The sequence below is a fragment of the Chiloscyllium plagiosum genome, chromosome 3, assembly GCF_004010195.1.
Source record: "Chiloscyllium plagiosum isolate BGI_BamShark_2017 chromosome 3, ASM401019v2, whole genome shotgun sequence".
NCBI classification, from domain to species: Eukaryota; Metazoa; Chordata; class Chondrichthyes; order Orectolobiformes; family Hemiscylliidae; genus Chiloscyllium; species Chiloscyllium plagiosum.
The window spans coordinates 109626364-109640916 of record NC_057712.1 but is presented as its reverse complement, the minus strand read 5'-3'; the positions used below and the strand labels follow the sequence as shown (position 1 = coordinate 109640916).

Genomic DNA, 14553 nt, shown 5'->3' with positions numbered 1-14553 from the left:
CCCCTAACATCAGTCCGATATCTAGCCCCCCTTAATTTAAAGCTATGCCCTCTTGTAATACCCGACTCCATACGCGGGAAAAGGTTCATACTGTTGACCCTATCTAACCCCCTAATCATCTTGTACACCTCATTCAAGTCACCCCTAAACCTTCTTTTCTCTAGTGAAAACAGCCCCAAGTGCCTCAGTCTTTCCTCATACGATTTTCCTTCCATACCAGGCAACATCCTGGTAAACCTCCTCTGCACCCGTTTCAGTGCCTCCACATCCTTCCTATAGTATGGCGACCAAAACTGCACACAGTATTCCAGATGCGGCCGCACCAGAGTCTTATACAACTGCAACATTACCTCAGTACTCCGGAACTCAATTCCTCTACCAATAAAAGCCAGTACGCCATATGCCTTCCTCACCGCACTATTTACCTGGGTGGCAACTTTCAGAGATCTGTGTACATGGACACCAAGATCCCTCTGCTCATCCACACTACCAAGTATCCGATCATTAGCCCAGTACCCCATCTTTTTGTTATTCTTCCCAAAGTGAATCACCTCGCACTTAGCTACATTGTATTCCATCTGCCACCTTTCTGCCCAGCTCTGCAGCTTCTCTATATCCTGCTGTAACCTGCCACATGCTTCCTCACTGTCAACAACTCCTCCGACTTTCGTGTCATCCGCAAACTTGCTCACCCAACCTTCTAACCCCTCTTCCATGTCATTTATAAAAATGACAAACAGCAATGGTCCCAAAACAGATCCTTGCGGAACACCGCTAGTGACGGCACTCCATGAAGAAACTTTGCCATCAACTACTACCCTCTGTCTTCTTCCATCCAGCCAATTCCTAATCCAAACCTCCAACTCGCCCTCAATGCCATATCTCCGTATTTTCTGCAGTAGCCTACCATGGGGAACCTTATCAAACGCCTTACTAAAATCCATATATACCACGTCTACCGCTTTCCCCTCATCAACCTCCTTCGTCACCTTTTCAAAGAATTCAATACGGTTTGTGAGGCACGACCTGCCCTTCACAAAACCATGCTGACTATCCTTGATCACATTATTCCTATCTAGATGTGCATAAATCCTATCCCTTACAATTCTCTCTAAGATTTTGCCCACAACAGAAGTGAGACTCACCGGCCTATAGTTACTAGGGCTATCCCTACTCCCCTTTTTGAACAAGGGAACCACATTTGCTATCCTCCAGTCTTCTGGGACTACTCCTGTAGACAAAGAGGACATAAAAATCAAGGCCAATGGCTCTGCAATCTCCTCCCTTGCTTCCCAGAGAATCCTAGGATAAATGCCATCAGGCCCAGGGGACTTATCTATTTTCACCTTTTCCAGGATTTCCAACACCTCTTCTCTATATACCTCAAAGCCATCCATTCTACTTATTTGTGCCTCAGTATTCTCATCGACAACAATGCCCTGTTCCTGAGTGAATACTGAAGAAAAGTATTCATTCAGTGTCTCCCCAATCTCTTCCGCCTCCACACGCAACTTCCCACTACTATCCTTGACTGGACGTATTCCTACCCTAGTCATTCTTTTATTCCTAACATACCTATAGAAAGCCTTAGGGTTTTCCCTAATCCTACCGACTAAGGACCTTTCATGTCCCCTCCTTTCTGCTTTTAGCTCTCTCTTCAGGTCCTTCCTGGCTACCTTTTCACTCTCAATCGCCCCAATTGAACCTTCACGTCTCATCTTGAGATAGGCCGCCCTCTTCCATTTAACAAGGGATTCCAATTCCTTATTAAACCACGGCTCCCTCGCATGACCCTTTCCTCCCTGCCTGACAGGTACATAATTATCAAGGACACTCAATAGTTGCTCCTTGGACAAGCTCCACATATCATTTACACTCTTGCCTTGGAGTCTACTTTTCCAAGCCACACATCCTAAGTCATGCCTCACCGCATCATAATTTTCCTGCCCCCAGCTATAACTCTTGCCCTGTAGTACACACTTATCCCTCTCCATCACGAGTGTAAAAATCACCGAATTATGGTCACTATCCCCAAAGTGCTCACCTACCTCTAATTCTAACACCTGGCCTGGTTCGTTACCCAGAACCAAATCCAGTATGGCCTCACCTCTTGTTGGCCTGTCTACATATTGTGTCAGGAAACTCTCCTGCACACATTGGACAAACACTGACCCATCTAACGAACTTGAGCTATAGCTTTCCCAATCAATATCAGGAAAGTTAAAGTCCCCCATAACAACCACCCTATTACTTTCACTCTTCTCTTGCATCATCCTCGCAATCCTTTCTTCTACGTTTCTAGGACTATTAGGAGGCCTGTAGAAATCTCCTATCAGGGTGACCTCACGTTTCCTATTCCTAACCTCAGCCCAAACTACCTCAGTGGATGAGTCCTCAAAGTTGTCTCAGCTTCTGTAATACTACCTTTGGTTAACAATGCCAAACCACCCCCTCTTTTACATCATCTCTGTTCTTACAGAAACATCTAAATTCTGGAATCTGCAACAACCATCACTGTCCCTCCTCTAGCTATGTCTCTGAAATGGCCACAACATTGAAATCGCAGGTACCAACCCACGCTGCAAGTTCACCGAGCTTATTTCGTATACTTCTTGCATTGAAGTATACACACTTCAAGCCACTTTCCTGTTTACAGGCACCCTCCTTTGAGATTGATGCCATGTTCCTAACCTCCCTACACTCCAGTTCCTGCACCCTAAAGCTACAGTCTGGGTTGCCATGCCCCTGCAGAGTTAGTTTAAACCCCCCTTCCAAGAGCACTTGCAAACCTCCCGCCAAGGATACTGGTGCCCCTCAGGTTCAGGTGTAGACCATCCTGTTTATAGAGGTCCCACCTTCCCCAGAAAGAACCCCAGTTCTCCAAATACCGGAATCCCTCCCTCCTGCACCATCCCTTAAGCCACACATTTAACTGTTTTCATAAACTTTCAAAAATGCTAAAATTTGACTTACTACTTGCTACATAGCTACTTTTCACATTGAAGATAGGGAATACATGATTTGTTGCCTTTCCACAATTGTAGGTTTATTTAGCAGTCACAATTTATCAGCATTATTATAGCTTCCGTATTTCATTTCAATCTTAAATCCAGCCATTCACAGATGACATGGAAATGGTGGAGTTGTGAATAGTGAGTAAAATTGTCAAAGGATAGAGCAGGATATAGATCATCTGGATGGTCAGGCAAAGAAACAGCAGATGCAGTTTAGTTCAGCTAAGTGTGAGGTAATGCATTTTTGGAGGTCAAATGCAAGAGGACAGTACACAGTAAATGGCAGAACCTATAGGAGCATTGATATACAGAGAGACCTTGGGATGCAAGTACATAGCTCTTTGAAAGTGGCAATACAAGTGGATATGGTGGTAAAGAAGGCATAGAGCATATTTGCTTTCATTGATCAGGACATTGGGTAAAAAAGTTGACAAGCTATGTTGCAGGTAGAAAAAACTTCAGATAAGCCACACTTGAAGTTTAGTTTGCACTTCTGGTCGCCATATTAAGGAAAGATGTGGAGGCTTTGGAAAGGGTGCAAAAGAGGTTTACCAGGATGGAGTGTATCAGCTATAAGGAGAGGTTGAACAAATTGGGCAATCGCATCATAGACTGAGGGGCGACCTGATAGACATTTATATATTTATGAGAGGCATGGATAGTCGGAGCCCTTTATCCAAAATACCAAATACTAGGAGGCATAGAGATGTACAGCATGGAAACAGACCCTTCGGTCCAACCCGTCCATGCCGACCAGATATCCCAACCCAATCTAGTCCCACCTGCCAGCACCCGGCCCATATCCCTCCAAACCCTTCCTTTTCATTTACACATATAATTGGCTCTTAAATGTTGCAATTGTACCAGCTTCTACCACATCCTTAGGTTTAACATGAGAGGAGAAAACTTAAAGGAATTTATGAGGCACGGTTTTTTTGCACAGAGAATGGTAGATGCCTGGAAGGCATTGACAGGGGTGATGGTAGAAGCAGATACAATAGCCATGTTTAAGAAGTATTTAGACAGACACATAAATAGTCAGAAAATGGAGGAAACAAACCGGGTGCGGGCAGATGGGATTAGTCTAGAATGGAATCATGCTCGGCACCGACTTGGGCCAAAGGATCTGTTCCTGTGCTGTCCTCTACTATGTTCTCTAGATACTTCCTTTCTTGATATTATTTTTTATGATTTAAACCCTGGTTAAGACTCCATCCTTGCTGGCTAACATTTTTTCAATTGCTTTTGTTTTCCATAATTTCCCAGAAGGTATTAACAGTTGACTATATTGCTGTGGATCTGAAGATACATGTAAGCAGGAGAGGTAACCAGACAGCCACTTACTACAATCCACAGTTGTTAAATAGTCACCAGGAGGCTAGTTTCTCATTCCAGATTTTTTACCGAATTCAAATTTCACCATCTATTTCACCATCTACTATGGTGGAATTTGAATGCGTGTCCTCAGAACATTAGTCTGAGATTCTGGATTGCCGGTCCTGGGACATTATCATGAAAATACCACCTACCCAATGGACTGCCCCAATCCCCAACTAGAATGTGCTCTTTATTGCATTAGCAACCAAATCATAAATTTTAATATCCTAACAATGCACAATCGTTAAAAATAAGTTCATTTTCTTTGTGTGTATGGCTTTTTACCTTGGGACAGCAACTTAGATTAGCACAACTCAGTCGTCACCAAACATTCCAAAATAACTATTTTACCTTGGATGTTAGCAGAATATAAGGAGTTGAAAAAAAATTACTCTAATGGGCGGCACGGTGGCTGAGTGGTTAGCACTGCTGCCTCACAGGACCCGGGTTCCTTCGCAGTCTTGGGCGACTGTGTGGAGTTTGCACATTCTCCCAGTGTCTGGGTGGGTTTCCTTTGGGTGCTCCGGTTTCCTCCCACAATCCAAAGATGTGCAGGTCAGGTGAATTGGCCATGCTAAATTGCCCATGCTAAATTGCCCATAGTGTTAGGTGCATTATTCAGAGGTAAATATTGGGTAGGGGAATGGGTTTGGTTGGTTACTCTTCAGCAGGTCGGTGTGGACAAGTTGGATGGAAGGGCCTGTTTCCACATTGTAGGGAATCTAATCTAATCTAATTTTTTTTAAAATTACCTTGGACTACTAATGGACTCCAGCATCTTGGGGTCTAGATACTCATATAGGAGGATAGCCATACTTGTGGATGATCCACAAGCTTGAGTTTGCATAATGAGGTTACCTTTTCTTAATTTCAAAAATGTACTTCATTCATTAAAAAAACTGTGTATATACATTGTCACAAATGCAATTCAGTTCTGCACCATAGCATATCAAGCAAACAAACATTTGAGTTTGACTCTATCCTAGCAAACCAAAGGTATCTCTTATACATACAAGACTTGAAGTTACTGATATACCCTATTTTTACACTAAGCCACTGGAAAAGCTCTTTCTGATTCTCTTACTTCCTCCTTCTCATAGTCTCTTTCCAGTGGAATTAACCAACAGACAAAGATATCTTCTTGTCCAAAAACAGCAGGTAGTTTGGTAAAAGGAAGATTGTTGAAACATGAACAAAGGTAAAAAGCATAATATTGGAAAAGAAAGCATATTCAACCTCCTGACATCCTAATGAAAATTCAGGAGTCTTTGAGATGGATGACAAATCAAATCTAATATGTGGGTCAATAACCAGCTACTTCCTGTTTAAAAATTTAAGAACCACATTTACCTTGACTATTCTTCTTAAAGAGCCAATCGAACATTCATTAGGGGTAGATGTTAATGTATCATCACATGCGTCTTCAGCCAACTCCTTTCCCCAAATATCTGTAAGATTTAAGAAACCTTCTTCCAATGCAATTTTATCACCTTCAAAGTTAGGCTTTTGATAAAGGATCCAACTGTTGGGAAAAATTTAAAACATTGCTTTCATCATAATGAATACCATTCATGAAATTCTGCCTCACTTGAACAATTCTATTTAGATTTTAGTGCACATTATTTACTTCCCAATCTGGTTAATTGAGAAATACTCAGAAGATTAAGGGAATGAACCTTCAACAGTCAATAGTCATAATAGGACAGCTAATAGGGAGATGGGAGCCCACTGGAAGCTGCAAAAGACTTTGGACTGCTTCCTGTAAGGACTGCAATTCTTCAGAGAGCATGCTGTAACAAATACATGAAGCATTTGGTCATGGATTTGATAAGACATGTACAAGGATTCTAGAGCACACTACAGGTTAGTAAATCCCAGGACAGAGAAAGGGGCATTAAGCTTGCTGTTGCAATAGAACAGTGTGAGCCACCAGAAAGGAGATCTTACAGGAAGGTACAATGCCCATGTGGAGGTGCAGGCTTTGCATGAATGAAACTTAAACGTCACAAACGTAGGACAAACAGCATCTCAGTGTCAACCAAAACAGAACATGGGACAACTATCCCAGAGATGACTGATCAGTTTAGTGATTTTCCAGTCCTTGGGAACCCTTCCCGATTCCAGTGATTCCTGAAAGAACACCACTAATGTCTCCACTATCTCTTCAGCTATCTCCTTCAGAACTCTGCGGTGTAGTCCATCTGACTCAGGTTATCTATCCACCTTCAGACATTTCAGTTTTTCTCACACCTTTTCCTTGATGAAGGCCACTATACTCACCTCTAAACCCGAGCTTTGTGGGGAACTTACAGCTGCCCTCGACCTCTAGCTAGTAGAGGTCTTGTGTTTGAAAGATGCCATGGGAGGAGCTTTGGTGAGTTACTACAATAAATAATAAATAATATTGCCACAGCTATGCATCAGTGATGAAGGGAGTGAATATTAAAGGTATATCAAACAAGTGAGCCACTTTGCCCTGAATGATTATGCTGAGCAACTCTTGACTTATAGAACAACTCTTGAATCCTTCCATCACTTCACTGTTATCAAGAGTAGGTTGTTAGTGTAATAATTATTGAGGTTGGTTTATCCTATATTTTGAGGACAGGACATTCCTAGGCAATCTTCCACATTGCCTAGTAGATCATTATGTACGTATGTTTTATGAATTTAAAACTGGTTCTGTACTTGCAAACATGCAGTCACTGTGTGAAATGAATTTTATACTAAAATTATCAATATTATGAAACTGCATTATAAACGTTTCCAGCTTCAAATAATCCCTTCTGGATTTTTTCAAAACACTCCAGTCTGGAGCTAATACAAACCTCCTTACTCTGAGGTATCCTACTTTTTAACAAATCTAAACTATCTTTTCCCTTTCTTAGGAACTTTGAACATCTTTCTTCATGATGTGAGAAAAACCCTTCAGAATTGTCCAAACTGAAACTAAAAATCATTTATTCAAAACTATGTGTGTTTTCCATAATCAAAAGTAACAGATTAATCCTTGACCTTCCAAATAGGATCCTAATGCACAACTGTTTACCTTGTTCATTGGTAAAGTTTTCTGAAAGTAAACAAAGTCCATTACGATGCAGAAGTCTTTCTCTCACTAGGTTTTTTTTAAAATTACCATAGTTACAGAAATACTTAAAAGTTAACTATTCAACCCCTCCGGACACACTGAAAATCCACATGCTAATTATTCAAATTCTAAAATCCAAAAAAGAAAGTTAAAAACTTCACATCACACACCTCGAACTAAATCTACAGATGCAACAGAGCAGATTTACTTTCATGTCTTAGCAAGCACAATCTGCAGACCTAGCCCAAAACATGAATTCTTAGCATATAATACTGAATTAAATCAAAGTCACAAATTGCTATGTATTTAAACCAATTCTGTTAATAGCAAATAATTGGTCTCTTCAAAATTTTAATTTGTCCTTTCTCTTTCCAAGTATTAACTAACCAGGAATGTATTTCTAGCTTTTCTTGAATACTTCAAATTTTAGCTGTTTAATTAATATGAATGACAAACCAGCTCTTATTCACATCCTACATGAACTTGAGGATGTTATTTATTTCACAGTAATTAGCATTTGACATTACAGATTTTTTTCCGATCTTCTTAACATAATGCAATTCTTGAATTGTGTTACAATTAAGATTAATGTCATGTGAAGTTAGTGTCTTAGAATAATAAGCATCAATAACAACCTGCAAAGTATAACATCCCTAAAACAATAAAATCCCCCAATGAATAACTCACCAGCCTCTTACTACCCGAATGGAAATTTCAGAGGGGAGCTGCCAAGAGGTAGCATCTTCAACATCATGGAAGACTTCAATAGCTTCTCCATTTACACTGCGCTGATTATAGATGACAATCTGTAAAATAGAAATTATTTAAAAATCCAACTTTGTGCTTCATTAACAAATTGTATCACTTAACATTGGCACATGATCCTTACCTTTCCAGGTCTAGAATTTAACGACGACTCTCTTCTTCCGGGTATCTAATGAATAAATTAAAATCCACTTAATTTTCATTCTATTTGATAACATTTTTCAACCACACTATATGGTCATTAGACACCCTGCACAAATCAATGACTTAAGTAATTTTCTGAATTTTTCTATGTTGAGTAAAATTAGCACAATCCCAGAGGGCTCAACAAAGAGAGTTGACTGCTGGGGAGGTTAACCTGAAAGCCTCCACGCTGCAAAGAAGGAATGAGGTCGAGCAGGCAGGAGTTTCAAGGTAATCTCAGTCAATGCAGAAATCGAACCTGGATTGTTGGTATCACTCCACATCACAAATCAGCCATCCAGTCAAATGAGCTATTCAAAACCTCATGTTGAGTATAGAACAAGTCGTAATGAATTGAGCAATATATTGGCAAGATTTAATGTGACCTGTCATGACAGAAAACATGATGGCCAGGCCCATGTGATTGTGGAAGGGGTCTCATATCAGTCTCTCATCGGCGGGTAAAGCTCTTCTGATCAAGTTGGAGGGCAGAAGTGCCTGATGAGGGATTTCTAGCTGTCATGAGCAGGATTTCATTCGGGCTCATTAATAAGGAAATTGGCATCTATAATCGCAGAGCCCACTGCAATTCAATGATAGGTCAGAGACGAAATGGAAGCTACAAGGAGCACACTCAACCTCAGAAGAGCACCCACTAAAACATCATTGTTTTCATGCGCAGCCACTCCGGGGCAAGGGGCAGGTCGGTAGATGTGTTGCCTTACTATCACCCATCCTGTGCTCAATCAACCTGGAATTAATCAGAAGTTAGCCGTGGAAAGCCAACCCCTCCAATTTCTGCTCCTCCCCCTCTCCCATGTCCTGAACTCATTGATAGACAATTAATTTCATTGACCTTTAGCCTGTACTCTCCCACTGATCCTGCATCTCAATTGGCTGCATGACCACCAGTAGCAACCATTCATGGTGATACACGTGGCAGCAAGGAGTTGTCGGTCTCTGAGTGGTCGTCAGTCCTGGAGATGGCCCAAAGGCCATTTGATTGTACCTGGCACCTCGCCAAATGGACAGGACTGCCCTGCTGGTTCTCTGATGAAAGTGCAAGGTCCCTGTCAGCCCAACAAAATCCTAGCTTTCTTGTGATATTTTAAAAAAAGGTGTTGTTATATAAAGCCCATCATATCTCTGAGAAACATTCTAAAACATTTTCCACTATGAGTCATTTTGAAGTGCTTTCATTGAGGAAATGAAAGAAGTAAGTACTGTATCCCCATTTTCCAAAATAACAAGGTTCCATAAATAGCAACGAAATGACAAGTTCAACTAGTTTTTATGCTGATGGTGAGGGACATACATTAGGCAAGACATCAGGAGAATTTACCACTCTTTATCATTCTGAACAATGCAGATTTGGATTGCAGTGAAAATACAGTGGAACACTCCCCGAGAAATTGCTCAATTGTTCAACCCCTTCTACTGTCTTTATTCTACTTACCCGCCCTTTGTTGAAGCTGATTATCTGTGTATGTGAATGTGATATTATGTTTTTTTAAGAGGGTGTAGGTAATAAAGCTCTTTCTTTCAGTTAAGAAAATGTTGTAATTAATTGCCTGCTTCATTTTGATCCAGTTAACTATGTTTTAATTGACAACCACCTGATGAAGAAGCAGAATTTCGAAAGCTAGTGTTTCCAAAGAAACCTGTTGGACTATAACCTGGCGTTGTGCGATTTTTAATTTTGTCCATCCCAATCCAACACCGGCTCCTCTAAATCATGTTTTAATTAAAGTTTGATCATTGTGTTAAAGGAAAATAATATAAACGTTTGTTCTGACTGAGGTGTTTAAAGAGGAGCAAATCAGCCCCTCTCACCTGGTTACAATGCAGTCTAACACTGACCCAGCTGAATTTGCAATAAGAACCACTCAATGGATAGAGTGATCATTGAGTGAGAATTTACACAATTTCAGCATGTAACGTTAAGTGCCCTCCAGAGATTTAATTTCTTCTAAGAAGGAAGACAAATCTATAAATACCTTGCAATACACCATATCTCAAGGTACTCCAAAGCAGTGCAGAATACTTACATTTTAATAACATTCAGTAAAAGTATGGTTTAATTAATATATAATCCATTTTAATTGATAAGTTAATTCATACACAAATAACGCTCACAATGCTCTATTTGCCCCACCCTCTTTCTTTGGTTTTATAAAGCCATGTGAACTTAAGATCAAATTTATTATATATTTCTTTGTTAAAGACAAGTAACTTGAGCTGTTGCAATTTCATTTTACCTTTTTTTAACATTTTGAAAAATATTATAGTGCTGAAATTATAAAACCTATTTTATAATTGACACTAAAAATCATTCAAAAGAGAAAAAAAGACAGCCTTTGTCGATTGACAAATTATGAGTAGGTCATATCAATAAAGTTAAACTTCAGTAATAAGTAAGTTTTAAATTATGGTGCCAAATGACAACCAAAATGAACTTACCCCAACTTCTGGAAGATTAGTCAATACTGACTTGGGAGTGAATATGTCTGTACCAAATATACTTGAGGCATTTTGATTGCCATCTATCATGCTTGATCCTTGTAATGCAAATGTACTGTCAATTGTACATGTGTTTGTAACATCTGAACTATTTTCCAAGAAATTTTGTTTTAAGTCAAGGATAGTTAATCCATTTTCTGTTTGTTGTTCTGACTCAGTCGGTTTCTTTTCTATCTCAGAAAGGTTAGATTTCAAATAGTTTTCCATAAAGCTTGGCAACTGGGTTTCAGGAAAAGTTGAATTTGACGAATCAAATTGAAATTCTTGAATAACATTATTTTTTGATAATGATGGTGTGAGATCAGCAGATTCTAACACATGTTCAGTTGATGGCTTGCAATTTTGAGCAGTTACCTCATCAATCTCTAAACGTGATCTTTTACTGCTTGATTCAGAAGCAAGATCACTTTCTGCCTTTTGCTGTTTTGGTAAACTCAAACGTGAGCTTTTATTTGCAAGAGATTTAAAAAGCAAGCTCTGTTCTGCAGATACACGTTTGACTACTTTGGACTTTGTTTCAATTTGGTGCATTTTGAAGAGAGAGGAAGGTGGATCACTTTTATGTTTATTTTTCATTAAACCAAATTTGAATGAACTTGGATCAAATTTTTTCTCCTTTTTTGGTGATATATGGTCTTCTTGGATTGGTGGCATAGCGAATGGTGGCAGTGAAGGCACTTTAGGAACTCGTTGCCTCTTTTGAGGCAATTGAATGGGATTGCCATATTTCCGAATTGTTTCTGTAAAGCTATCCATATCAGAAGAGCTGTCTAAACTACTTCCTTCACTGAATGAAAAATTAAATCCTCTTTCCTCCTCAGATTTGGAGGTTGTTTGCTCTACTGATGATGCAAAGCCATTTGCTGATGCAGTCAGGTCTACATTTGTTTTGACAGTTGCTTGAGTGTTCCACATATCTTCAACTATAGAAGGCGTCTGAACAATAACCTCCTGGGGTTGTGATTCTTCTACATTCTGGACAGACAGAGAAGATTCATTTGTTGCTGCATCTAGCTGAGAATGTTTTTCAATGAAGTTTGCTGATTGGGCATCTTCTGCTCTGGATAGGTTTCCTGCTGATGCCTCTACATTTGAAGATGATACTGCTCTCCTTGGTTCCATCTCTTTATGCTGCACTTTAGGTGTGCTTGATAATATAGGTAGACCAAAATTATTTATTGCAGTCTCTGAACTAGGCTTTTGCTCAATTATAGAAGAATTCTTACTCATTTTGGACCCAGCGCTCTCAGCTGTTTCTCGGCTCTGGGTCAAGACTTCCTCTCTTATTTCAAAGTTTCTATCTTCCAATACAGATGTGTGTTGCTCTACAGGCAGGGAAAGCACTCCTGTTGCAGTGGAACCAGTGTTTATGTCATTAGCACTACTTTCTGTGACAACATTCCTCACTTCCGATGCTATGGGAAAGGTCTCTAAATAACCAACTTCTATGTCTTTTATTTTGCTCTCTCCATCTTGCATACCAACCATCCTTTTTTGCATAGGTGGGATGAAGTCATCACTGGTCAAAGTATTCAATTCATTACAACTTTTTGCAGATACTTTGTTATTAACTTCAGCCTCTGGTGCTATTGTCACTTTTAGTGCACTGTCATTACTTTGTAGTAGAGACGTGTTCTGTTGTAAAGTTAGGTCAATCTCCACTTTTGCTTCATTTGAAACCAACTCGATGTTACTACCAATATTTGAAAGGATGTCTGTCTTAATTTCATGCGATGCAATCTTTTTAAGTGTTGGTTCAGGCTGAGGAAGCACATTCTGTGTTTTGGAATCTTTATTTTGCAACAATGGCAAAATATTCTGAGCAATCTCACCCTTTATTGCCCCTGAGTCAGATGTCATTTTGCCATTACTCTTTGCAGACACTTCTTTCTCAACATCAACCATAGTTTCAGATATTTGTGTGCTTTCAAGTGAAGTTACATCATTTATCCCTCCAGATTGAGGTTTTGGTGGAATTTGTTGTGTAGTTTCAACTATTACATCACCTGCTGTATACTTTTGGACCACATTCATGTCTTTGATATCATGCACCGGAGTTGAAGATGTTTGAACTTTATGTGGTGGCATTGTGTTAATGTCATGTTTGTTTACCATGGGTGAGCTTTGCTGAACTGGCTGGACATGCTCACTTTTTGCCTTGCCTTGGATGGTCTTTTGCTCATTGGGGGAAACACTCTCAATTTCAGATTCTATGGTTTCATAAATCAGGACATTTAATGGTAACAAAGTCTTTACTTTGACTTCTCTACTTTGCAATTCAGCTCCAGTCAATGGTATGGATAGGGCAATGTCATGGGTGGCGGCAATAAGGTCAGCCGTGTGTTCTTCTGCACCTTGTTTGGGGGCATCAACTTTTTGTGAACATAGTCCAGAAGTAAGCCTATCCATAGAAAATGATTGATCATTCATACCAGGGTTTGCACATGATTCTGAAGAGACCACTCCAGGTGAGCCACTGTCATCTGCTCTATCAGTTTGTGCATTGGGAACCATTTCTAAAAGTCTCTTTTCAATAGGGGCACTTGTGGTATTCATTTCTTTGTTTCCGTGGTCTTCTGCAGATTTGTGCTTTGTGTCACTATCATTCACACAGATCGCCTTTGATATTTTACCTTCTTTCTGCCTCACCTCTACATGGAGACCATCAGATGCTTCAGGATGTTTAGGAGGCTGTGACTTACTTTGGCCAATATTAGTTGCACTGTCATCTGCTTCTTTGTCAGATTTATTGTTTAGTTGTATCTTTAGGCTACCAACATATTTTTTGCTCTCAGTTGAAGCTAAAGGCAGATCCTTGGTGGCAAGAAAGTCGACTTGGTGGTGACTTGTAGCTTTTTGTTTCTTAGGAAGAGTAATTCGAATGGTTTCTTCCTCCTCTGTTCTAGTTTCAGTGCAGGCTCCTTGTTGGTTAATAGTGTTCAAATTGCCAGATTTATCTTCTTTTCCAGTTGCCGGACTGTGAAAGCAAACAAATAGTGTGTAAGTTGCGCAAAGAAAGGCCATCAATTTTGTCTCATATTTTAGCAACTAACCGGCACAGATTCACTAGACTCATCATCAGATAGTGAATCAATTTCCTTGAACTTAACAGGGAGGGAGCCATAAACATTGGTACATTTTCTACCAGCATTTAAAAACCCAATTGCCCCACTGGCATTTCATTTGATTTTGTTTAAGATACTCCATTAGATTTCAATAATGGGACCATCCTAGAGTGAGTCAGTTACACAAGAGAAATAGCATGTGGGATCTGCCTAAACCTCAGGAAACAGGCTGAAAACACAAATTACAGATGATGTTTTTCCTTTTAAATGAAACGATGTATATATCTAAAAGTTGATCATTTTCTGCATGATTAAACAGATATTCAAGGGAGGTCAGACAGAAGTGGAAAAGAGCAGGGACCGTGTGTCAAACAGAACTCTGTTTAACAAATCTAATACTGATGTGGTTCTGATAAGCATAAAGATCTAAATTCTATATCACAGAGTCCTGCAGTCTATGCAAGGAGAATGATCACAACAAATTGACATTTTTAGAAAAATCTAAAATTAAAGCATATGAAGACCGCAGCAATTGATGTGG

General features: G+C 39.7%; 1 protein-coding gene across 4 annotated transcripts in view; it reads right to left on the bottom strand.

Annotated features, from left to right (window-relative positions):
* The window catches only part of LOC122548418, a 208612-nt gene that overhangs the window by 64324 nt on the left and 129735 nt on the right, over positions 1–14553 (bottom strand). For all 4 annotated transcript variants that reach the window (XM_043687046.1, XM_043687047.1, XM_043687048.1 and 1 more), the window contains 4 exons: positions 10888–13924; positions 8369–8413; positions 8167–8285; positions 5742–5913 (listed from right to left, as the gene is read on the bottom strand). In XM_043687046.1, coding sequence (XP_043542981.1) covers positions 5742–5913; positions 8167–8285; positions 8369–8413; positions 10888–13924 — 3373 coding nt within the window. The remainder of the gene's footprint in view (positions 1–5741; positions 5914–8166; positions 8286–8368; positions 8414–10887; positions 13925–14553) is intronic.